The 22,924-nt window shown below is 46.4% G+C and overlaps 8 protein-coding genes across 9 annotated transcripts; 4 read left to right on the top strand and 4 right to left on the bottom strand.

The window, feature by feature from the left end:
- Positions 1-203: 203 nt before the first annotated feature.
- SPPG_05613 (uncharacterized protein) lies at positions 204-1,450 on the top strand. Its single transcript, XM_016753823.1, has one exon. The coding sequence runs from the start codon at positions 520-522 to the stop codon at positions 1,267-1,269; it is 750 nt and encodes a 249-aa protein (XP_016607408.1). The 5' UTR covers positions 204-519; the 3' UTR covers positions 1,270-1,450.
- Positions 1,451-1,943: 493 nt separating this feature from the next.
- On the bottom strand, positions 1,944-8,008 carry SPPG_05614 (uncharacterized protein; the record flags this gene model as incomplete). Its single annotated transcript, XM_016753824.1, has 4 exons — positions 7,123-8,008; positions 6,412-7,038; positions 2,588-6,338; positions 1,944-2,512 (listed from the first exon to the last, which is right to left on the bottom strand). Exons 1-4 carry the CDS (start codon positions 7,888-7,890, stop codon positions 1,944-1,946), a joined length of 5,715 nt encoding a protein of 1,904 aa, XP_016607409.1. The 5' UTR covers positions 7,891-8,008.
- A 143-nt stretch (positions 8,009-8,151) lies between these two features.
- SPPG_05615 (uncharacterized protein) lies at positions 8,152-11,055 on the bottom strand. Its single transcript, XM_016753825.1, has 5 exons — positions 10,535-11,055; positions 10,102-10,468; positions 9,768-9,911; positions 9,135-9,694; positions 8,152-9,067 (listed from the first exon to the last, which is right to left on the bottom strand). Exons 1-5 carry the CDS (start codon positions 10,674-10,676, stop codon positions 8,274-8,276), a joined length of 2,007 nt encoding a protein of 668 aa, XP_016607410.1. The 5' UTR covers positions 10,677-11,055; the 3' UTR covers positions 8,152-8,273.
- A 956-nt stretch (positions 11,056-12,011) lies between these two features.
- Positions 12,012-13,570, bottom strand: SPPG_05616 (galactokinase). Its single transcript, XM_016753826.1, has one exon. The coding sequence runs from the start codon at positions 13,500-13,502 to the stop codon at positions 12,048-12,050; it is 1,455 nt and encodes a 484-aa protein (XP_016607411.1). The 5' UTR covers positions 13,503-13,570; the 3' UTR covers positions 12,012-12,047.
- Positions 13,571-16,217: 2,647 nt separating this feature from the next.
- SPPG_05617 (uncharacterized protein) lies at positions 16,218-17,426 on the top strand (the record flags this gene model as incomplete). The annotated part of the gene is made up of 2 exons (XM_016753827.1): positions 16,218-16,249; positions 16,322-17,426. Exon 2 carries the CDS (start codon positions 16,374-16,376, stop codon positions 17,424-17,426), a length of 1,053 nt encoding a protein of 350 aa, XP_016607412.1. The 5' UTR covers positions 16,218-16,249; positions 16,322-16,373.
- A 995-nt stretch (positions 17,427-18,421) lies between these two features.
- Positions 18,422-19,911, top strand: SPPG_05618 (uncharacterized protein). Its single transcript, XM_016753828.1, has 5 exons — positions 18,422-18,813; positions 18,878-19,004; positions 19,069-19,210; positions 19,294-19,404; positions 19,479-19,911. The coding sequence occupies exons 1-5, from the start codon at positions 18,729-18,731 to the stop codon at positions 19,689-19,691; spliced, it is 678 nt and encodes a 225-aa protein (XP_016607413.1). The 5' UTR covers positions 18,422-18,728; the 3' UTR covers positions 19,692-19,911.
- Positions 19,912-19,995: 84 nt separating this feature from the next.
- Positions 19,996-21,677, top strand: SPPG_05619 (2-dehydropantoate 2-reductase). The gene is made up of 2 exons (XM_016753829.1): positions 19,996-21,063; positions 21,129-21,677. Exons 1-2 carry the CDS (start codon positions 20,478-20,480, stop codon positions 21,593-21,595), a joined length of 1,053 nt encoding a protein of 350 aa, XP_016607414.1. The 5' UTR covers positions 19,996-20,477; the 3' UTR covers positions 21,596-21,677.
- On the bottom strand, positions 21,587-22,904 carry SPPG_05620. 2 transcript variants are annotated; one of them, XM_016753830.1, is made up of 2 exons: positions 22,615-22,904; positions 21,587-22,526 (listed from the first exon to the last, which is right to left on the bottom strand). In XM_016753830.1, exon 2 carries the CDS (start codon positions 22,486-22,488, stop codon positions 21,787-21,789), a length of 702 nt encoding a protein of 233 aa, XP_016607415.1. In that variant the 5' UTR covers positions 22,489-22,526; positions 22,615-22,904; the 3' UTR covers positions 21,587-21,786. The 2 variants fall into 2 exon arrangements, with proteins under 2 accessions (XP_016607415.1, XP_016607416.1); XM_016753831.1 differs by having other exon boundaries at positions 21,587-22,904.
- Positions 22,905-22,924: the final 20 nt, after the last annotated feature.

Below are 22,924 nucleotides of genomic sequence, written 5' to 3' on the forward strand. Positions count from 1 at the left end.
GAACTTGAACACTCTCATTTGCCCCAATATAGTATTATTTCCACCACGTGGTATAAGGTTACATGACTGTGCCGATGACGTGGAAACGGGGAAGATGGCTTGTGACTGTGCCGTCATGACTAACTCAATTATTGTGACTGTGCCGCACAAGCGGGGAAGGAAGTGGGATTGTCCGCGGGCGCCGGGCGGGTTTTACTACGGCGGGGAAATGCGAGCGACGGGAAGTTGACGGGAGATTGACGGCGGGACGACGGGCGGATGACAAACTGTCCGGTTTGGAGAAAAACGGACTGATGAGAAACGTACGTTGGGACATGCTTTGAGCTGGTTACTCGTACGATCTTTTAGAGCACTCTGTTTGCCAAGGTCTACTCAACTCAACATGAAAAATCACACACTTAAAAAAAAAAATCTCTGGTTTTTTGTCTATTTACCGTTTTGGGATCATCCAAAAAGGTAACTCTTTGTTCGGCGTAGACTTGCCTCCGCAACGAGAGGGGGACCCGAACTTGAACGCACATGCCAAAAAAACATTGTGAAGTCGCTTATTTGACAGCCAAACGCATATCTCCCGTCCCCATTCATCTTATCCTCATCACCTTTATTCCCAACAAACACAACCCAAAAATGCCTCTTACACACCCCACCACACTCGAAACCATGGCCCAAGCAATAGACCAAGAAATGGACCAAGAAATAGACCAAGAAGACCAACCCCCCTCCTACGACTCCCTCGACCCCTCCCCCCTCCTCGACACCCTAATGGCCCAAGCCCGATCCCAAACCCCTCCAAAAAAACCCCCACACAAAGACGACGAGGATGTCCTAGATAGACTATGTGAGCGCCTCGTCGGGCTTGTCAAGGAAGCTACGGAAGCTGTTGAGGATGGGGAGGTGGTCATTTATGATAGTGATGAGTTTGAAGAGGATGAGGGTTGGAATATGGAGAGACGACAATTTGTACGAAGTGTTGAGTATCCGAAAGTGGGTCCGAAATTGGATTCGCAATATGACATGCATACGGTGCCCCATGTGGATTTGGGTCTACATTGCCATCACACCCATATCCCACCGATAACGCCACCAACACTCTATACATCCCTAACAACGTATTTAACTACCCGGATCCCAATGTTGAAACCAGCTGTGGAAGCCTTTCATCGGCACGTCTATGCAGCATACACTGGAGCAATAGGCTACGTCCTACCCAAACCCTATTGCAACTGTCATCAAACGACAAAAGCCAAGACGAGACGAGTCACGTTTTAATTGGATATCTATGCCTGGGTGGGTATACATGAATATATGTTTTTATAAAAAGAAAACCAAGTGTTGGTTTGCATTGTAGAATAGTTTTGTTTTTTTAGATAATGTGTAATATAGAGTATATTAGGAAACTATGTTATGTAACTGTATGATATAGTGGTATAATACAAGAATTCAACACGGCATCGGCACGTCTATGCAGCATACACTGGAGCAATAGGCTACGTCCTTCCCAAACCCTATTGCAACTGTCATCAAACGGCAAAAGCCAAGACAAGACGAGTCACGTTTTAATAGATATCTATGCATTGGGGGGAATGAAATATTTGCATTGTAGAATAGTTTTTTATTTTGGATAATGTGTAATATAGAGAGTATTAGAAAGTATGTTTTATAACTGTATGATATAATATGAAATACAAGGATTGAGAAATGTTGCATTTGTTCAAAAGTCTAATGGGAAGGGTATACATCACACACACATGTCACATCATAAAAAACAAAAACATACACAAAAAAAGCGCTCACTTATTGCATACTCTCAATATTACCCTTTACCAAAAGTAAATATATATATAAAAAAAAATACATTAAAAAAAAGCGACGAAAAAATCTGTACAATAAACAAAAAGCCCCAACAAAAATCCCCACTATTACCAATTCAAAAACAACACAATCTACACATTCCCTTGCCCCTTTTGATCATCATCATCATCATCATCAGCAACCCGTCGTAACTCCTCCGCAAAATCCCTCCAATCCAAAACACCTTCCAACCCCATTCTAAAAATCTGGAACCGGAATAGGTATTCATCGAGTGATCCAACCGGTTGAGTATCCTCGATTTTTCCTTGTTCTTTTTGATCTTTTTGATGGTCGGGTGGATGGGGTAATAACTCTGATTTGGATGATTCCTGTTCACCAAATTCCGCAACATTGCGTTCAAGTTCAACAGCCGCTTTCCGAGCCGCAACAACATCCGTTTCATCTTCAGCTTGCATCATAGCCGATTCCCAATTTTGTTGTGAAGAATCAGAATCTAACCAGTCCCGCCAATTACTTGTTGATTGGGATTTATTGATCCACTCTGTGGTGAAATCACCATCTTGGATAACAATTTGGTCAAGCCGGCGTTTTTGGTTGGCTTTTCGGAGCATGTTTTCTTCAATCGTGTGTTCGCTTACGAAACGGTAAATGTGGACTTCGCGGGTTTGGCCGATACGGTGGGCTCGATCTTGGGCTTGAGCTTTTTCACATACAAAAAACACAATAAAAAAGACTTTTTTCGAAATGATTTACAAATAATGAACACGGTACTCACCATCCATGGCAGGATTCCAATCACTATCATAAAAAATAACCGTATCCGCACCCGTTAAATTCATACCAAGCCCTCCACTCCTCGTCGAAAGAATAAACACCAAGATACGTTTATCATTATTAAAGCGCTCCATTAAAAGTTGTCGGTGTTCGACTTTGGTGGTACCGTCAAGACGAAGGTATAAATGTCCATGTAAATTCAAGAATACTTCAAGAATATCCAACATGCGTGTCATTTGGGTGAAGACGAGAGCCCGATGTCCACCCGCGATAAGGTCCCGCAATAATCGATCGAGGGTTTGTAATTTTCCGCAATCGAATTGAACGAGGCGTTTATCGGGAAACGACATTTCCAATCGGGTTTTTGAGTAACTTAGGGGGTCTTGTGTGCATTTTTGGGTTAATTCGTCGGCAAGGTGGGCGAGATCTACTGTTCGAGGGTACATGTATCCAGAGGGGGGGAGAATAGATCGAAAAGGATGTAAACGTGCACGAGGTGTAGTGCACGCAAACCGGGAAACAAGATCAGACATGGACAGCGACCGTTCAAAAGGGGTTTGAATCATGGAACGAAGGGTAGAGCTATAATCGCCAAATCGTCTTGGATCTTGACTGGCTTGGACAATATTATCCACGTCTCGGTATCCAAGTTTTCGGCATGTCGCACGAAGAAGACGTCCATAGATGGGACCAACCGTTGCGCACCGTAAATGATTGACCCTCTCAACACCCATCCACCAATCCAATTCCTCTTTTGCATGTCGCCATCCAAGAACATGTCGCCACTCTTGTAATGTTCGATACTTGTACGAAACCAATGTCCTCGCTTGCACTTGATTCACATCAGCTTGGCGAACACGCGCCCGAATAGCATCCAAAGCCTCCAATTCACGTATCCGATCCCCTTCGAACCCAACCCACTCCTCAACACCAAGATCAACAACCCGTAATCCAAAATGCCCCAAATCAATCGTATCAATTGACAACAACAATTTTTTCCAAATCAAGATTTCCTCTGTTTCCAATAACCGACCAACAATTCCGCCCTCGGGTATCGCAAATCCAGTCACAACCGGCCGCTCCTCAAATAAATCAGGGTGATTACACACTTTACGTAATTGCATTAAAACGTTCACGATGGAAAGGTAATTCCCAGACGCTAAATCCTCTTTTGTTTTCGCTCGGGACATAAAGTCATCGTATAGAAATCTTTGGCGTTTACTTAGACGGCATTTTAGGACATGTTCGAATTTTCCGGGCATTTGTTTCTCAACGTCGGCTTTGAGGCGGCGGAGGATGTAGGGTCGTAGAACGGCATGGAGACGTGAGACGGAGGCACGTGTTTCATTGTCAGCCATGTCAGAAGACAAGACCAAAGAAGACGATGACGAAGAAGAAAGATGCCCATCACCCACAATCTGAGACACTGAAGTCTCAAACCACTCTTTGAATTCCTGCCGTCCAGCAAATCCCCCCTCGTCATAATCACCCGGCATCAAAAAGTACAATAAACTCCACAACTCCATTAAATTATTTTGGAGGGGTGTCCCAGTCAAGAGGAGACGTCGCTCCGTATTGAATCCCAATAAAGTCTGCCATCGCTGACTACGAAAGTTTTTGATATTATGCGCTTCGTCAAGAACAAGATAACACCACCGCTTCCGTCGAAAAATATGATGATCCCGAAGCACGATTTGGTAACTCGTAATACAGACGTGAAATGCGTTGGGTTTGGACCATCCTACGCGTTTCGCTGCACGCTCCGGGATGGATCCATAGTATGTCAAAAGCTTGAACCCGGGTAACCATTTCTTGAATTCGCATTCCCAATTGAGCATAACGGATGTAGGAACAATCACCAGATGTTGGCCCCATACGCCTTTTGAACATGCCAAATGAGCAAAGAGGGCAATCGTTTGAATTGTTTTACCCAATCCCATTTCATCGGCTAGGATACCATTCAGGCCGCGCTCGTATAACCCTGCAAGCCAATCCAGTCCGACATGCTGATATTCTCGTAGTGAATGTTTTAAAAGAAAGGGGAAGGGGGTGGCTACGTGTGTGGTTGCCAGCGTTGTGCCCGTTGGTGCGTGCAGGGTATCGGAGGACGATTTAGTGGGGTTTGGAGCAGGTTCTGTTGGCGATGGTTCTTTATCATGCAGGGTATGACTCGCAGGAGAAGACGCAGGTTCATCAATGTCCATGGACACGGGTCCACCCCCCTCCTCTTTTGATACGTCCTTATCAGACCTATCACGGACGTCTGATCCGTTCTCGTTGGGTTCCTCATCACTTGCAACGTGTCCTTTACTCTCAATTCCCATCTTGGCCTCTAGGTTTCCATCGATACCGTGTACCCCCTTGGAATACCCCAACGAAAAAGATCCAAACGATAGTCCACTAGAACCTCTTGAAGCACTCGACCCATTTTGTCGCCATCGAGGTTCCCGAACTTGCACAATAACGACCTCATCTTCTTCTTCTTCATCTTCCTCATCATCATCATCACCATCTTCTTCGTCATCATTCTTCCAAGCAGGTCTCCACGTCGTGCGATATCTAGACGCGCGTGCACCATCCACATTCAAAATTTCACTCTGGACCTCCATTCCTCCACTACGCACATCACCACGGGTATCACCCTCTTTCAAACGCCCCCTCCACTCCCTCACCGACTGAACATCCCCATCCAAATCCGAACGCAACCCGCAAACTTGACTATCATCCGATTCAAGCTCCCGTTCGACTCGCAAATCGTCATGTCCTTTGGTGGGTATATACTCCAAATCATCATTGTGAGGTATTCTCCCGTTGGATGCCACGTATCGGACATCCGTGTCATTCGAATCATCCACTGAATCACAAGTTGTATCGGAATCGGGTTCATCCATTTGATAAGCAAAATAATCATTCCCAACCAAGTGTTCAATAGGGACGTCCAAATCATTTACTAATTCCCTCATCTCGTCATCATCCGATTCGTCATCCACAACCAATTCAACATCCTCATCTTGAGTATCCACCGGTAAAAACTCATCATCATTATCGTGATCAGGAGAGACCGATACAGTAGGGGACGATACAACAGTATCAGCCCCATCACCATTTTCAAGATGATACGTAAAGTATTCATGGCCAACTAATGTTTCAACAGGGACATCCAAATCATTTACTAATTCCCTCATCTCGTCGTCATCCGATTCGTCATCCACATCCAATTCAACGTCGTCATCTTGAGTATCCACCGGTAAAACCTCATCATCATTATCGTGATCAGGAGAGACCGATACAGTAGGGGACGATACAACAGTATCAGACCCACCACCGTTTTCAAGTTGATACGTAAAGTACTCTTGGCCAACCAATCTTTCAACAGGGACGTCCAAATCATTTACTAATTCCCTCATCTCGTCGTCATCCGAATATTCTTCCCCATCCAATTCAACATCCTCATCCTGCATATCCACAGGTAAAAACTCGTCATCATTGTCGTCATGAAAAGGTCCCACAGAATCTCCCCGATCATCCCCACTTTTACTTTTCTCAAAATACCCCATCCCCTCATCATCCAACTCATCCCTCGACAGTCCAACAGAACTATTACTAACAACATCCATATCGTCGTCTTGGGGAATGGACGATTGACGTCGTCGGAGGAATTGGGAGGAATGTTCAATCATGCGGGTTAAGTGGCGTTTACCGGCTTCGCGTTGTTCTTCAGCTAAGAGTTTTGAATGTTGGATACGAATAATCTGCACAAGAAAAAAAAGGAAGGGCGTTTAGCGTAAAAATACCCAAGGTTGTTATGATGGGAGCACAACATACCGCTTCAACCAATTTCCACCGCTTCGTCAACTCAACACGAACCTCCTTGAAACACTTTTTCCATTTCCGTTCCTGAGCCATCGCAGTCCGTTCACCAAGGGTATACCGTAACTCCCAATACTTTTGTACAGCCCGACTGGCAGCCCGCGTGACACGCAGGCGTTCCCGACCAGCATGCATAAACCCCCCACTAACAACTTTCATTTCCTCCAATAAACACGTCCAGTGCGTTTTGGGTGGCGGGTCCGGTTTTCGTTCCAATTGGGAGATGGTGAGGCCTTTAAGGAGGCCGAGACGTTTGAAGGCGGTGATACGGAGATCAATGGTCGCTTCTTTTTCGGCCCGGGATTGGAGGTCGGCGGGTGTGAGTTCTTCGTCGTCGATAAGACAAAAGGAGGAGAGGTATTCAGAGAGGTTTGCGAAACGGGCTATACCGAGGTTTAGGAGGGTTGAGCGCGGGATGAGGGAGTCGATGGTTGAGGATGTGGATTCGACTAGAGAGGTTAGGGAGGTGCGGTGCCGGTTGGATGCGCCGCGCGTGCCCATGCGGTCTGTAGACTGCTGGTGATGAGCGGCAGAAGCGAGTTCGCTAGCAACAATGGCACGAATATCGCAATTTTGCAAATACTTTTAAAAAAAAATATATATATGTATATATAAATGAATCTTTTATGCTCGTCCACCTTGATAAAACCAATTTATAAAACTCACCTTTACAATCTTTTCCCCTTTATCCGCCTTGATCCGCCCAGGATCAAACTCCAACAATGGAAAGTTATGTTCAAGATAATAGAGTTCTCGAGCACGGGTATCATACCGATCCAGTACATGGCGTAATCGGTTTTTTCGTCGTTCCATGGCATGTCGTTTTTGGATTTGGAGGGCCGAGAGGAGGGTTTGGCGTGTTGCGAGGTCTTGATCGGATTCACTTGTTGGTTCTTTAGGTTTTTTGATTCGTTTTTTTGGAGGCGTTGATTGGGGTTCTTGAAGGGTTCGTCGACGACGACCACGGGGATGGGTATGGGGTGGTTCTTGTCCAGTTTTCTGTTCAGTTGGAGGTTGTCGTCCAGATGTCATACCTTCCACATTCTTTCCCCGTAGTCGTCGTCCCCTGCCAACCCCATCATGTCCAATCTCATCTTGCACCGGCACCTCCTCCTGACTCTGTCTTTGTACTCGTCTTGTACCATTCCCTACTCGCTGCCCACGTCCCCCTCCATTAGCACCACCATTAGTCCTACTACTACTACTACCATGACTATTCAAACTCCCTCCACTCTCCTCCAACTTTAGTTTCGCAGATAACCGCGTCGACCGCTTCGCACATACAGCCCCTTCATCAGACGGTTGTCCAGAATTCGGTATTTGCGCAGTCGAGTCTTTTCGAGGTCGTCCTGGGCGTCGTTTGGATGGTAATGGCACGGGGGTCACTGCCAATGCAAATGCCGATGCATTGTCGGGTGAATGGGATGGTGACATGACCAGAGATATTCATTGGTGCATGATCAAAACAGAAAGGAGGGTGTCGAAAAGATTGATATGTTGGCTTGAATGTCACAAAAGTCAAGTCAAACCGTGACCAGAATGTGTGAAAACTGCAAAACGACAAGGCGAACGCTTGTGTGATATCCAACATGCGTGTATCTGTGCGCGGTGTCATGGCAACAGGGATAGTCGCCTCCACGACATTCGCACCATCATACAAAACTGAACATGGTCTATGCAAAGCACACACACAAGTCTCACGTTGCATAAAATACCACTTATTGAAACAAACAAACGAGATATACCATATTAAAAAAAAAAAAAAAGAAAAGAGTTCACTTGCTAAAAGAGCAAACACTTGAATCTACCCAAACCATCTACCAAAATGCGACAACACCACCCACAACAGCACTCACAACAGCCCACAACACCCCCTTGACACCCATCGCTCCACTGTTGGCATCCTTGCTACCACTGGGTTTGGGCTCGGGGGTAACGGTATCCGCCTCATTCCACGTTGCATCCGCAGCAGCATTCGCAGCTCGCAAATTAATGGTCGCGGCTTGAACAACGGGTGCACCGCGGTTGTCCACGGCAAACAACATCCAGTTGCCGGGAGGGGCAATGTTGGCGTTCGCGGGCGTCTTGACCAATACCTTGTCTTTACCCCATTTGAGAATCTCGAGCTCTACGAGGCGTTGGTCAATGTTGAGAGTATGCGTGGAGGTGCCGTAGCGGATAAAGTGGACCGCGGCGATTTTGGCACCCGCGGGTGTCGTGAGGGGGACCAGGATGGATTGACCGTATCCGGCCTTGGGCACGACAGAGGCAAGGTCGAGGGAGAGACGGTTCGGGATGGCAAAGTACGGGGGCCTGTAGACTTCGGCGCGCAATTCATAGGGATCGGTGCGGCGTTGGTTTTCGCCCGAATAGTTTTGTTCGTCACTGCCAGCAAACACGACAGAGCCGTCTGTCCGAAGGACAGAGGTGCCGTGGTAGAGGCGGGGAACAGTGGCTTCGGCGCCAACGACCCAGCGTTTGGGGTTCCCGACGGGCAGGGTTGGGTCAAAAATGACGGCCTTGTTGGTGGGTTCGCGGGCCATGTAGCCGACACCAGCGTCCCCTCCTTGGTGGCCGATACCCGATCCGCCAAAGATGCCCACTTTACCATCTGAAAAATCATACCGAGTCAGTTATAAATTTGACATACAAACGAGTCTCAAGTGGATCATACATACCGGCAAGATTGATGGCTTGAGGCTGGGACCTTGCTATAGGCATGTCCTCGGGCACCCACGTGGCACCAGTATCCTCGGGGTTCGTGTGGTAACACCTCGCCGTGGCTGCACAGTTTGAGCAATTGTCCCACCAGTGACGGGTAAAGTTTGCATTGTCCCATCCATCTGGAGTTGCCGTCCGATTGGTGCCTCCACAGACCCAGACGGTGGCCTTGTACCCATTCGCCTTTGTGAGCGGGTTCATCCAGTTTGTACCCGCGAACGGGAACGAGCGCGGGTAGACATTGTCTTCGGGGAGGGAAGGGCCAGGGGTCTCACCACCGTTTGCATAGTTGATGGTGGCGGAGCGGTTACCGGCGAGGGTAAAGACTTGGCCAGACTGGGGAAGAACGTAGGAGATGGGGTACATGTTGATGGGGAAAGTTTCCGCGAGGACATTAACGTTGACGGGTGCCGTGAGGTTCTTTGGTGTGGGCGCGGGGAAGATTTCGTACGTGGGATTGTTGACCAAGGGGTCTGTGGGCTTGAAGTACACCTTGTGCCCTCCAAGAATCATGGCACTATATCAAACAAGGAAAGGGATGAGCATGTGGTGTGTGTGAGAGAGGTGAGCAATTTTTAAAGGAAACGCACCGCTCGTCGGGCAAGGTAATGACGGTAGGGTACCAACGACCGCTATAGTCTCCACCCGTCTTGTTGGCACGCGTGTCGAGGGGCATCTCGCCAACCTTTGTCAAGACGCCATTGTTGTAGATACGAACATCCCGACGTCCATCACTGGGAGAATATATGTGGTGAGCTAGAGCGAGCTGCAAGCGAGCGATGCGTAGGCACATCCAACAAGAAAGAAAAAACTCTATCCGGTGATGCGTAGCACACTACCCATGGCAGCAAGAGACTCTAGAAACACAATGACATGTGCCTGTTCCCTGGCCATACAGATTTAAGCCCCCACTTTTCTACTCACCTAGTGTAATTCTTTCCCTTGAAAGGCATGTTCCACTTTTGATCACCGCCAGCAATCAAAATCGTGCCATCCGCCAACTGGGAAGCACCATTACAAAACGAATAGCCCTGCTGGGTATCGAATGCATAATTCTTCATTTCAAATTTGTCATTTGTGATGTCGAATTCGCAAGCGTCTGTAAAGAAATCGCCGAGGTTCTTGTTGGGTTGGTAAATGGGCGAGGATTCGGCCCAGAGTGCTTGAGCGAGGTCACCGTTCCAAGCGAGGTTGGGGGTTCCGTCCGCGTTGAATCTGCGCCAGTCTGAGGGAATTTCGTGAAAGCGTTCCGAGAGGAGCAGCTTGTCATTTGGGAGCAGTGCCATGTGGACTGCCGAGAGAGAGTGAGTACAAGTCCTAAATCCACTAATGCAAGAACAAACACTAGTAAACTCACCAGCAGCAACACCCGTGTTTTGAGAAATAACCTGAAAAGCTCCCCCAACTGCAGGATCCACTGCCTGTTGTGCCAATGCCATAGGAGAAAGAGTAGAAAAGGCAGCAACGGCCGAAGCCATGAGAAACGTCCGACGGGTCATATCCTCCTATCCTACTAGCACTACTACTACTACTACTGTGAATGTGTGTGTGTGTGTGTGTGTGTGAGAGAGAGAGAAGAGAGAAAGCGGAGAGAGAGGAGAGAAAGATGAATAAAAAGAATAAAATCCCCCCCTATCTCCCAACAACACACAATTGATACTAAATAAAGAAATGTGGATGAATAAGAAGAAGAGAGAAGAAGAGAGTTATTTATAGCAAGTGTGAAAGTGGGAGAAATTCCGCTCTTTTTTTTTCTTTCCTAGAGTGTGTGTGTGTGTGTGACTCTCTGCGAGTAGTAGAGAGAGAGAGAGAGAGAGAGAGTAAAAAAGAAAGGAAATGCACAGCAAACAAAAACTCTCTCTCTCCATGAACTAAACACACACCCTCTCTCTCTCTCTCTCTCTCTCTCTCTCTCTCCACTAGTAGTAATCCCCCTTTGTATTCACTCTCTCTGTTGTAAAATTGCAAAGGAGAGAAAGGAGAGAGAGTTGTTGATAAATGTGCAAATTTTTACAATCAGCGGCCATGCTTGTATTACTCTCTCTTTCTCTTTTTACTCACACTCTCTCACCTACTCCTACAAGATTCATTCTCTCTCACTCTTTTTCCACGCCCAACCATGCAGCCTATGCTTCATTCATTTCCCTCTTGAATTCAGTCATGTCCATATGGATTCCATGTCATTTTCATGCATGTCTCCTTATTATTATGTCATTGTCCCATACGATTGCTAGGCGGGTTCACTATGGCATTGCCCGTGGCAGGCCGTGGCAGGCCGTGGCAGCCTGTGGCAGCCAGTGGCAGTGCTCATCCCCATTGTTGCAAATTGGGAAAGAGAGGACACAGACCGTTATAGAATATTCTCATTTCCATTTGTGGCTTAGAACATGCACATGAGGTGGTGGCACAGTTACAGCCGTAGGGGGTTACAACTCTTTTTGCAAGTGATACGCGTTTGGCACCCAACCATGTACGTGGGAACAAATGCGCAGTACACGCGCAAAGGGAGGCCTAGCAACAAGGGGGACCTAGCAACGCGGATGATGCCGCACTCATTGTGACTGTGCAATTTAATTACGAAATGGCTCCTAGATCTTTCATGGTCATATTGCAATATGATCGAGAGCCTGGGATGAATGGATAATGTTTGCAAATAGTATCGCTGTTAAAGTGAAACCAAAAGTGCGCTGCCTGTGCTATAGAGCTATTTCACCTCCCGCTTGTCTTGAAATACTGACAAGTGTGGTGTACTAGTAAGCGCCGACTGGGCGTGGATGGAAAAGCCAATGCTCTTGATTACCCTCTCAAAGATTTCACCTGTTGAATGGCGACTAGGGCAAGGTCATGGTTTATAATGATACGACACTTTCTTATGGGATGACAATGGCAGCACCACTCCCTGGCTTGCTCGCAAAAACCACATCCCCCAGATTCTCGTCCGCATCCGGATCTCCTCTCCACTCGGGCCATCTTTTATAGTAATACTCTTGCTTCAACACATTTATAAATTCACTCACACCCGTCTCGGGAACCAGCGACACCGTGCACCCACCCCATCCCGCTCCCGTTAGTCTCGACCCGTACGCACCCGCTCGGAGCGCCAAAGCCGTTAATTCATCCAATTCAGGGCAACTGCAGTCATACAGATCCCGACATGACGCTTGAGAGGCATTCATGAGGGCACCCAACTTTTGAAGCGAGGGTGGAGATTGGGTACAAGTATCGCGAAATTGGAACACACGCAGCGCTTCGCTATACACATGTTTGGCGCGTTTGTAAAGCTCAAATGTCGCTGCATGGATCACAATCGAGCCTATATACTTTTTCTCCAAATCTTGTACGGACATGTCCAATGCCTTTGCAACGTCCTCTCGCGTCCATGGTTCCTTTTTCAATGCCTTGTCCACCATCTCGATCATCTCCGTAAGTCCCACGTCTTCTCGCCCTTGTAGATCACCAAACACCAGTTCCTGCACCTCTCGCAACGTCATGCCCTCTCGTTTTGCACCCACAAACCGACTCAACACGGCTGCAGCCAACCGCGTCTCCACCACCCGGAGATTATAATGCGTCGGCGCTGTCAGAGCCTTATCAGACACCACCAACGTATTCGCAATCACAAATACAGGCGGATCCTGAACAAGACCAAATACAACTGCTTCAACCCGCAACGTAGGATAAAAATGAATCAAACAAGGCCCATGCTCTGCCATCACTGAAATCGCTTGATCCATTCCCCCACATTGGACACCCGCATACCGTTCCCCCTCTATCGCCGCCATTGTTACATCCTTTTTACTCAATTCCACCCCATGTGCATATAGTGTTGTCAATACCGCGGAAACGACAAGGGCCGATGAGGACGACACACCTGCACTCGGTGGCACATTTCCGGTCACCATGATATTCAATCCAATAGGATTCTTTAAACCCGCTTTTTGATATGCGCCCTTGTACCCGCACACAAAATACGTACTCCAGTCATGTCCATTTTTCTCTACAATCGCTCCTGAATCCGTCATGTTGTATTCAACATGTGGGTACCGCGGATCCGTATTCGAACATGTCAATGCAAGATTTTGGACGCCCTTTTTGGGTACACGCCCAACAGCAACAATAACATCCCGTTCAATCGCCATGGGTAATACCCCAAACCCCGCGTAATCCACATGCTCACCAATGAGATTCACTCGACCCGGTGCTCGTACGTAGAATTCGGGTGGGGAGCCATATTGGGATGTAAATGCTGATGTGAGATGTGTATAGCGGGGTTGGTTTGGGAGGGTGTTGAGTGCGTATGTCGGTGGTGAGGTGTTTGAAGGCATGTGTGTGTGTGGATGCGATCCGGTTTTTTGTGGAATTGTCTACGACGAGGACGCGAGAGGACGCGCACTCGTTGCTTGCACTCGACAGCTAAGCGCAGCACCCCCAACGCAACTATACCTGCATGGGATGATGCAAAACCAAACGAAACCAGCCGAATTACATGACGGAGCACTCACCAAACGAACTGGTTAACAATTCCAAGTAGACAAATTATCCTATCCAGATATGTGCAACACCCGCTCTTCTTTTTTTTTTTTGCCATATGACACTGTACAGCTTTACTGCTATCAGACATTCCCTCATCTATTTCATATCAAAAACAAATAAACTGTTTAAAATACACTTGCCAAATGACCATCACACGCTTTTTGCAGAAACAAACAGCAACCCCCCATCTACCCATGTTTACGATCCCAAACGGAAAGATGCATCATAAGAGGGACGCCTATTATGAAAACGATGGAAACTTTCCTGCACGCTTTTTATTGTGATCAAAATGATATTGGACAAACATTTCATTCTAGTCTCCCACATTTCTATTCTCCAAAGTCTAACAACAATCTAGGAATCAAAACTCTAACTTGAACAAACGAGATACGAACCTTGTGTTGCATTGCTTATACTAAAGCAAGTGTATATTTAAAGGGGCTTTCACATACACTATACGTAAACTCGCATCGGAACGATGGAAACGATCCGCTTTCAGAAACTGCATCCATTAACAACAGCCAAGTTCTACGGTACTTTATGGAAGGTTTGTAAGCATCCCATGTTTAGGATGCATCTTGGATGCATCTTGTGGTCATTTTTCGTGCATGAAAGCTTTAGTGTCACGCAGATCAATGAATGAAGCAACTGATTATTGGTGACCTGCCAAGCTAAACAAAAGAGAAACACTCTTGATGCTTGTTGTGTGTATTGTTGGGTTAGATTCTCAGTGTCACGCATGGTTTTACCACACTACAAGTGCCTTTTATCGCTAGTGTGAAGCAACAGGGCACGATGCGGAACTTGTACATTAGAAACGGGACGTCATTTACAAACGTGTCTTTTTTTTTAAGGGAGAGGTGATATACAATAATGAGTGTGCGTTTCGTATACCGCATTTGGTCTGGTATCTAGGCAAGCCAAAAAGGTTCTTCCTTTTCGGGAGGCATACTTGTTGAGTAGAACTGTGGATACTTGCAAGAATGGACTTTGATCTGTCCCATGAGCAACCACGAAGATACCTTTGCGGTGGATCGTGCACACGCAAGCAAGTGCCCAATATATTTATACGATTCCAAAGGTTTGGTGTACCGAGTATTTTAAAATGTTTTTGCGTACCTACTCTGGCTTAGTGATTTTGCTGAACCTTTAGAGGACCTTTTAGCGGCGACGATGGAGCAAGGACACTGGATTACCTGTAACCCTTCAAAACCAAAACACTCCAAAATCACGAATATGCAAAAAAAAACATACTTGCATCCAATAATAGTTTCAACAAATTACTGCCTCTCATCGCATTTCCACGACCCGAAAACCCAATTCAACAAAAAACCCCATGCACATGATCCATGGGGCGAGCTCATTGCGTATACACATACATATCCCAGTGTTTGCTCTCTACATTATCGCACATGTTTCCTTCTCGCGTAAATAGAGATCCCCTAGGCAAGGTTTTCACGTTATCAAGTCAACGCGGTTTGGACACATGGTATTCTTTCATGCCGTTTTCCCGCAGTTGAATGCCAGAGCCAAACGACGCCAATTGCCACTTTTTACTCCCATTGCACATGGAATAAAAAACAGCAACATATATGGTGTGTCATATCCATATCAATTTGAGGTCCCCGTCCATTTAGGAGAGATCTGATACCGATATGAAAGTGCCTATCATTCAAAAAAATGCGAAATTATACGAGATGGCTTTGGTAAAACACACATCTCGGCAAACTTTCAAAAACATACCGCCGCGGGGTTCTCGCCAAAGGAGTATTTCCGATGGAGAAGTATTGGAAATTGAGCTTTTTTTTTTGATCCCCGCGGCACCTTTTTGCAAAGGTCATCAGATGAAATAAACTTTTACACAAACTTACGAGTCCACATCGCGTCCATCCTAACGTGTATTGGAATGCAGTATATCCATCCCCTCCTTCCTATAATCAATATGGAATGTCACTGGACTCACATTCAATTCATAGACAATGTAATGCTTAGTCGCGTGTTCTTGTCAGCGATTTTGTAGTTTTGTGGGGTGTTTGTGTTGAGCCGATTGCAGGAGACGTTGGGAGCCTAGATTTGGATTTTGGTTGCGAGTTTTTTTGCGTGGTATGAATGAAATAGCTGTTTGTAAGCGTTAGGTATTGGAATGATGATACAGTTGAAATGAGAGATTCATGTAAAGAAATGAATGAAATAAACAGTGAATGCGGGAATTTATCATCATTGCCTTGTCGCAGAAAATGACCATGGCAAGATATTAAGAAACCCCGTAACTCAAATACTCAAAAACCCAAGAGAGCCATGAACTTTGACGTCGGTTGTACCTCTCATCGGTTAATAACAAACGTAAACAAGTCTCTGTAGAAAACCGCGCGATGAAGAAGAGATTTGACTGAAAAAAACAAGGATTGTGGTTTCTTTGACCTTGTGGCGTTCGGAGTTCTGGGTTGTTAAGGGGGGTTAAAATGATCAGAGAAGGCCCCGAGCAGGTGGTGCATGTTCGGGAGAACCAAAAGCTTGCTTTTGTTCAAGATAACAATGGGTATTTTTCTGAAAAACAGATGGTTAAAAGCAGATGGGGTCTGTGGTGACCACCTTTCTCATACCCTCTTAGTCGTTCCTTTGACATTGTGTGGACAGCGAGATCCCCTCTCCTCTGTTCAGTCATGTCCGTCGCGGAATCGTCCCCACTGGGCCTCATCCTTGAACCCACCATTGTATTTACAATCTTGGGTGCCGGAGTCTACTTTAACCGAATTCATTCCCCAGTCTACCCACCCAAAGATCCTCATCCCCCTCTCCCATACCGTGAACGCACCTTTTTCGGATGCAAGGTATCAACACGGGATACCAGCGTCTGGCGAACAACAACTCTATCCCGCCTCCTCTTTCGATACCCTTTTATTATCGAAGTATGTTATTGGGTCCTTACGTACTTGGTTTACCAAGGAGCGAGAGGGGTAACGGCATTGACGTTTACGGAATCCACGACGGATCTCGCACGAGAAAATGGCATGTGGATTCTTGAAGTTGAGAATATACTCGGAATAGACACGGAAAGAGAATTTCAACGCTTTTTTTTGGATCGACCGTTTTGGATGGGGGTTTTGAACCGTGTGTATAGTTTTGTTCATATCCCTGCCACTGTTGGATTTTTCGGCTACATGTACTACCAAACCTCTTCTGCAACTTTTACTCGAATCCGTCGTACCATGGCCTTATGCAACCTCTATGCGTTCATCGTCTTTACGACATGGCCCGCCATGCCTCCGAGACTCTTACCCAAAGAATACGGGTTTATTGACACAGTCCACTCTACACGCATCGCAAGCGTGTGGACCACCAACGCCTTTTGCAACCAACTCGCCGCCATGCCTTCCCTCCATTTCGGATACGCATTCATAGTCGGTACATCCATACTCGTACATGCACATTGGAAACCCCTTCGTATCCTTGGAGCCCTCTACGCACCCCTCATCCTCGTCGCGATCGTCGCTACAGCCAATCACTACTTTCTGGACGCCATTGCAGGCTTTTTTGTGGCTATCCTCGCGTATTTTACTAATAATGTCCTATTGAATTTATTGGTGATTGAGGATCTTGTTTTGTGGGTTTTACGAATTGAGAAACCGCCTACCAAGGAACAAGTCCAGTTTATGACTCGGGGAACTGATTATGAGAGTGAGGAGTCTATGAAAGTTTGGTATGAGAGAGTTTAAATGATATTTTGGGGGTTTTTATCTATGTTATATGGGGGAACTTTTGATTTTATAGATTTGGGGGCAATTGATGGGTTGTCGTATATATATTTATATATCCCGAGCAACAAACGTTGTTTTTTCGTACTTTTATTTTTATAGACTGGGTCTTGATGAACATGATCTGATCATAAGGTTACATTGCAATCAGTAGATACTTTTCGCACTCGATGTACACGAGTTGTCACAAACCCTTTTGTATTCGTACAATGTTTTGCATTCTCTGAATATCAAATGAACATTACTGTCGCATTCGTTGTTGCGAACAACTAAAGTACTTGTAAGTGCTTTCAAGACACGTCAATCAAGTTAACAGCTCTCTTGGAAACGAGGACTGTCGTTCAAATGTTTCTTGCCGAAACCCACGAGGAACACTATGCAAGAAATTGAAAAGATGTGAAGCAACAGAACGATAACAAAAATGCTACAGCGTCGTGTGAAGACAGGCTCCAAAGAGCGGTCATAGCAGACTACCCCCTTTTCATTCATCTTAATGTGAGCTTCCCGCACTTGAAGCTAGACCTTGATTCTATACCTACGATTACTACCCTACTTGACTACTCATTGCAAAACACAGTAAGAGCTGAACTTTGAATGATGCTTTTCAAGAGTCATGCCCTGTGAAACTTGAATATCCAAAGCAATACGTATGCAAATGCGTGTGCTTCGGAACACGCTCTGGAGAGTGTTCCTTTTACGCTGCACGCGACACCAGAATCCAAATAAAGGCATCTCGAGCAAGTGTTCATTTTACATGTTTGGAAAGCATCTCCGAAAATGTCGGAGAGGAGTTTGATTTCAAATCCACCCATTCTGTTTGTCTTGGAGTTTTTTGGGGGACAATCGAAATCAAGACCTTTCTTTACCCCACCACCACACATGATGACTACCCCACAACCTAAAAAACACTAAAAAACAACTCGTGAGGGGCATTTCAAATCTCAAGAGTCCGTGCTGCTCATTTCAAATACCCAAATTATTTTTTTCTATTGTTTTTCTTGGGGGGAGCTCGGAGGTGTCGGACATGTTCACCTACTTGAAGGTATCTCCGCGTCCGCGAAACTGTTTCGTCATGGACGATCCCCTTTGGGGGGTTTTCCTGCGATCGGACACGGGGGACGCGGTGCCCTCCCTTGTAGGCTATATAAACCCTCGTGTTAGACGCACTCCCGTTCTCTCGCAAAAAGTCGCACCTGCAAAGTCTCACACATTGCCGCTGACCCTGGAAACATACACAAACAAACAAATCTACGAGAGAAAACCATGTCCGAATTCGATAAAGTAACACTCACATATTTTGGACTTCAAGGCCGTGCAGAAGCCATTCGACTCTTGCTTGAGGACGCTGGTACTTTTCATCATTTCTTTATACGTTTTGCGATGGGTGTTTAACATTTACTTTTTTTTTGAAGGAATTCCTTACGATGACGTCCGTATCGTGGACAGGGACCAATGGTTAGAACTCAAAAAGGATACAGATCGGTTCCGGTTTGGACAGATGCCCATGGTGGATTTTAATGGGTTTTGCGTTGTGCAGAGGTAACAAAGCACCATACTTTGACATTGTAGATCTAGTCTTTTTAATCTTTTTTTCTGATGGTAGTGCGACGATTATGAGGTTCATTGCGTCTCGAAAAGGGTATTACGGCGATACACCTCAAGAACATGTCCTTGTCGACATGCTTGCGGATGGTACTGAAGATCTTCAGAGATTGTACTTGAAGGCCGTTTATAGTGATGATGCGGTATGTGATTGTTCACTTTTTACGCATTTCCCCGTTTTTTTTATGGCTGATGGTGTCGTATACTTTTTGCATTGGGTATAAAGGAAAGCACGACAGTGGCATTCTTGAAAAACGAAGCACCAGCCAAACTCGAATATTTTGAAAAAATCCTCAGTAAAGCTAATGGTGGAGCCGCTTATTTCACTGGTCCCAAGGTGAACATTCTCATCAAACAAATCCCAACACTCTACTCTCAACCACACTCTAAAACACTTCCCAATTTATATAGGCAACATTTGCCGATATTTTCTTTTTTGACCTCCTCGACCGCCTCACGACTCTCCACCCCACCATCCTCGACCCCTTCCCCCTTTTGAAAGCGTTCAAAACTCGTGTTGCTGAGCGGCCTAATATCAAGAAATATCATGAAGCGAACAAGAGGCCTCAGTTTGTGAATAACCCTTTTTCGACTAAACTAGGCTCCGAGAGGATTGTTTTTTAAAGATGTTGAGATAGATTTTGTAAGGAGGTGTTAAATAGAAAATAGGTGGCTTTCCTGTATTCGAGATTGTTTTTATAAAGTAGAAACACTGTTTATTTCACAAGTGTGCTCAATATGATGTTGGATGTTACTGTAGTGCACTTTTTGCCAAGTAACTCGATTGAATGTCACCGTAGGGTACACATCAATAAGATCTCGATTAACCGCCTCGATTGAAATGCGGTACCATAGCACACCTGTAGATCTGATTGTCGAGAATCTGATCTCGGTTCCCCCGCACATGCCTCACGTGGGGTCCGCGATGCGTGAAAGAGTGCTCAGTGAGACCTGATTTTCTGCAACTCCCTTCATTCCTTTCAGCAAAAAACTGACCTGTCCCCCCTCCTTTTCATCATTGACCCTTGGACAAACGACGACGACGGCAAAGACAAAAAGATGGGCTGGTTTGTGTGAACGACCACAGCCGGACTTCCGAACGGGTTGACATAATCAATTTTTTTGGGAACTCTATTTTAGACTCGTGTTTTTTTGACCACGGGGGTGTTCAAGTGTTCAAAAAGTTGGTAACTTGGGTTTTGCCGTTTGGGATCATTTTGTGGAATTTTCAAAAAACCATCCGTTGGGTGAATGGCCTTTCATCGTTGTGGTTTGATTAGAACTTTCTTTATTGTTTAACGACTCAACAAGGCAACCTATTCCAAGTTTCTTTTCCGTCCCCCCACCTCCTGTTGTTGAGCGTGCTTTTTGTTGTTTTTTCATCCCCACACACGTGTCTATATCATCATCATGTCTAAGAAACCCACCATCATGGTGTTGGGGGCCGGGTTCATAGGCTCGTATCTAGGCGCTCACCTAGCCAACAAACCAGATCTATGCAGCGTACACCTCATCGGACGCCAGTCCTACTTTACAACACTCCAATCAGCCGGCTCACTATCCGCCACAAGCCAATCCGGAACGACCGTCACAATCCCATATGAGAAACTCAACCTATACGACTCGGTCGATGCGTTTTGTACCGCTCATCCCAATGTCCATCCTACCTACATTATCGTCACCGTGAAACGCATCACTGCCCATCGTGCCTATGCCGATCTCAAGCGATGGGGCGAGAACCCAAACGTGACGGTCGTGACGATGATGAATGGCGTACGAGCAGCAGATGAGGCGAGAGACGTCTTGAAAGGGTGTGATGTAAACGAAGGGATGTGGCCATTCAATGTCATTGAAACCGATACAGGACACTTTGAGCAGGCATCCGGTGGGGATGTGTTTGTAGAGGATTCAGAAAAGGGGCGGGTACTCGCTGGTATTTTTCGCGAGTCGGGGATTCCGACTCAGGTTTCTGCTGATATGCATGGAATACTCTATGGTATGTTTTTTTGTTTCTATTCGTATATTGTTTTCCATGTACAAGTTTGACACTTTCAAACACAGGAAAACTCTTGATCAACCTCCACAACGCCATCTCCGCTCTCACAGGACTCCCCATTCAACAAGAACTCTCCACCCGATCCGCCCGACAAGTCTGGGCCCACTGCATGTCCGAAGCACTCGACATTTACCGCGCAAACGGCATCAACCCCGTCTCCTTCCTCCCCCACGTTCCCCTCTCAATCATACCCTATCTCCTCTCCCTCCCAAACTTTCTCTTTCTCCGTCTCGCAACTCGCATGTTGTCGATTGACCCCCGCGCTACGAGCTCCATGTACGAGGACCTGCGAAAGGGCCGGCCAACAGAGATTGAGTATCTCCAAGGAGAGATTGTGCGTATGGGCCGTGAGTGTGGGATTGCTGCTCCTGTGTGTGAGAGGGTGGTGGGATTGGTCAAGGATGTGGAAGGAAAGGGTGGATTGGGAAACTTGACGGGGGAAATGATTTTGGATGCATTGGAATTGATTTAATGGTGGTGTATTTTGGGGAATTTAAAAACTATACTTATTCAGTGTTTTTAATTATGAATCCACCATGATATTTTCGCTGAGGAAGAGTTTTTTGTTCTTTTGTAATTTCTTTTTTTTTATATATTTTGAGTGCTCATGGTGGGTATTCCATCAGCATGGGTATACACTAATAGGGTATAATGCCCACCCCATCATCCTTCGGGAATTTCCCGAAGGATGATGGCGAGCATGAACCACGTCCCCCCCAACAACATAAACACCTTATCCTCCATCAACTTCCACCCCAGTTCTATCAACTTTATAACCTCCTCAGCGATTAGTTCCCTCCCGTCCGTTGCTGCCCACTCCCCCCATTCACATGCCAGCTCCTTTGCCCCCATCCACCAAATCTCCGCATCCGCTACATACAGCGTCCCCACTCGCCACACCTCATCCATTACCCCTCTTCCCCACTCCTTCCCAACTGCCATCGCACACCCCCACCACCTCCCGATCGCCTCCATTGCCAGCGCGACGTGCATTGACACCGCCGTCCCGGTCACCGCCTCGATGGCCTTGCTGCTCAATGCAAGGACCAATAACATCATAACGGCCATGATGGCCCAGGACGGTAAACTGAATGTGGAAGGTGTAGGGACATTATCGGTTTGTGTGCATACCGAGATGACCGTGGTCTCGGTTTCGGTCGAGACAGATGTAAAAGAGATTTGCTTTACGGACGGGACTTTTGGTGTGAGTTTGAGTGGAATATCGGTGACTTCGACTGCTGAATCTACTCGTTCGGTTTCGGGTTTTTGTTCGGGTTCGGCGCTAGGTGCCGTTGAGCTCGTCGCTGGGGTATTCTCTGTAGTGTTTTCTGAAATGTCCGTTGAGGTATTCTTGGTAATCGTCATCTTTTTGGGGGTAGAGGTAGGTACAATCTCGAGATGGACTTTGTTGATAGAATGAAGAGTAGGCACCGGACGTTTTTTAGCTACTGCTGGTCTTTTCGATTTCGGCTCAGCTTTGGGAGACCATACCAGTCGAGTTGCAGTGATGGTCGTCATCTCCCGAGTTTCGATCATGCTTGCCATCCGTGCACGGGCGTGTGCACGGGCTTCATACCGAGTGAGAAGCGGAGCAGCCCAAAAGGATTCTGTCCAAGTGGATTCTGGTGTATAGGTATCGGCCATATTGAAGTTTATACAAGGACGGCAAAATGGATTTGATCACAATGCTGGGGTAGTGGGTAAGGAAGAAGGGGGAATGACTCGCTCACCCATCTTTTTATGCTGCGTAAAGTTCCTCCCCCGGGACAAATGGTACGCAAGAATCTTCCGAATGATACAT

Source organism: Spizellomyces punctatus, assembly GCF_000182565.1.
Source record: "Spizellomyces punctatus DAOM BR117 chromosome Unknown supercont1.9, whole genome shotgun sequence".
Taxonomy (NCBI): domain Eukaryota; kingdom Fungi; phylum Chytridiomycota; class Chytridiomycetes; order Spizellomycetales; family Spizellomycetaceae; genus Spizellomyces; species Spizellomyces punctatus.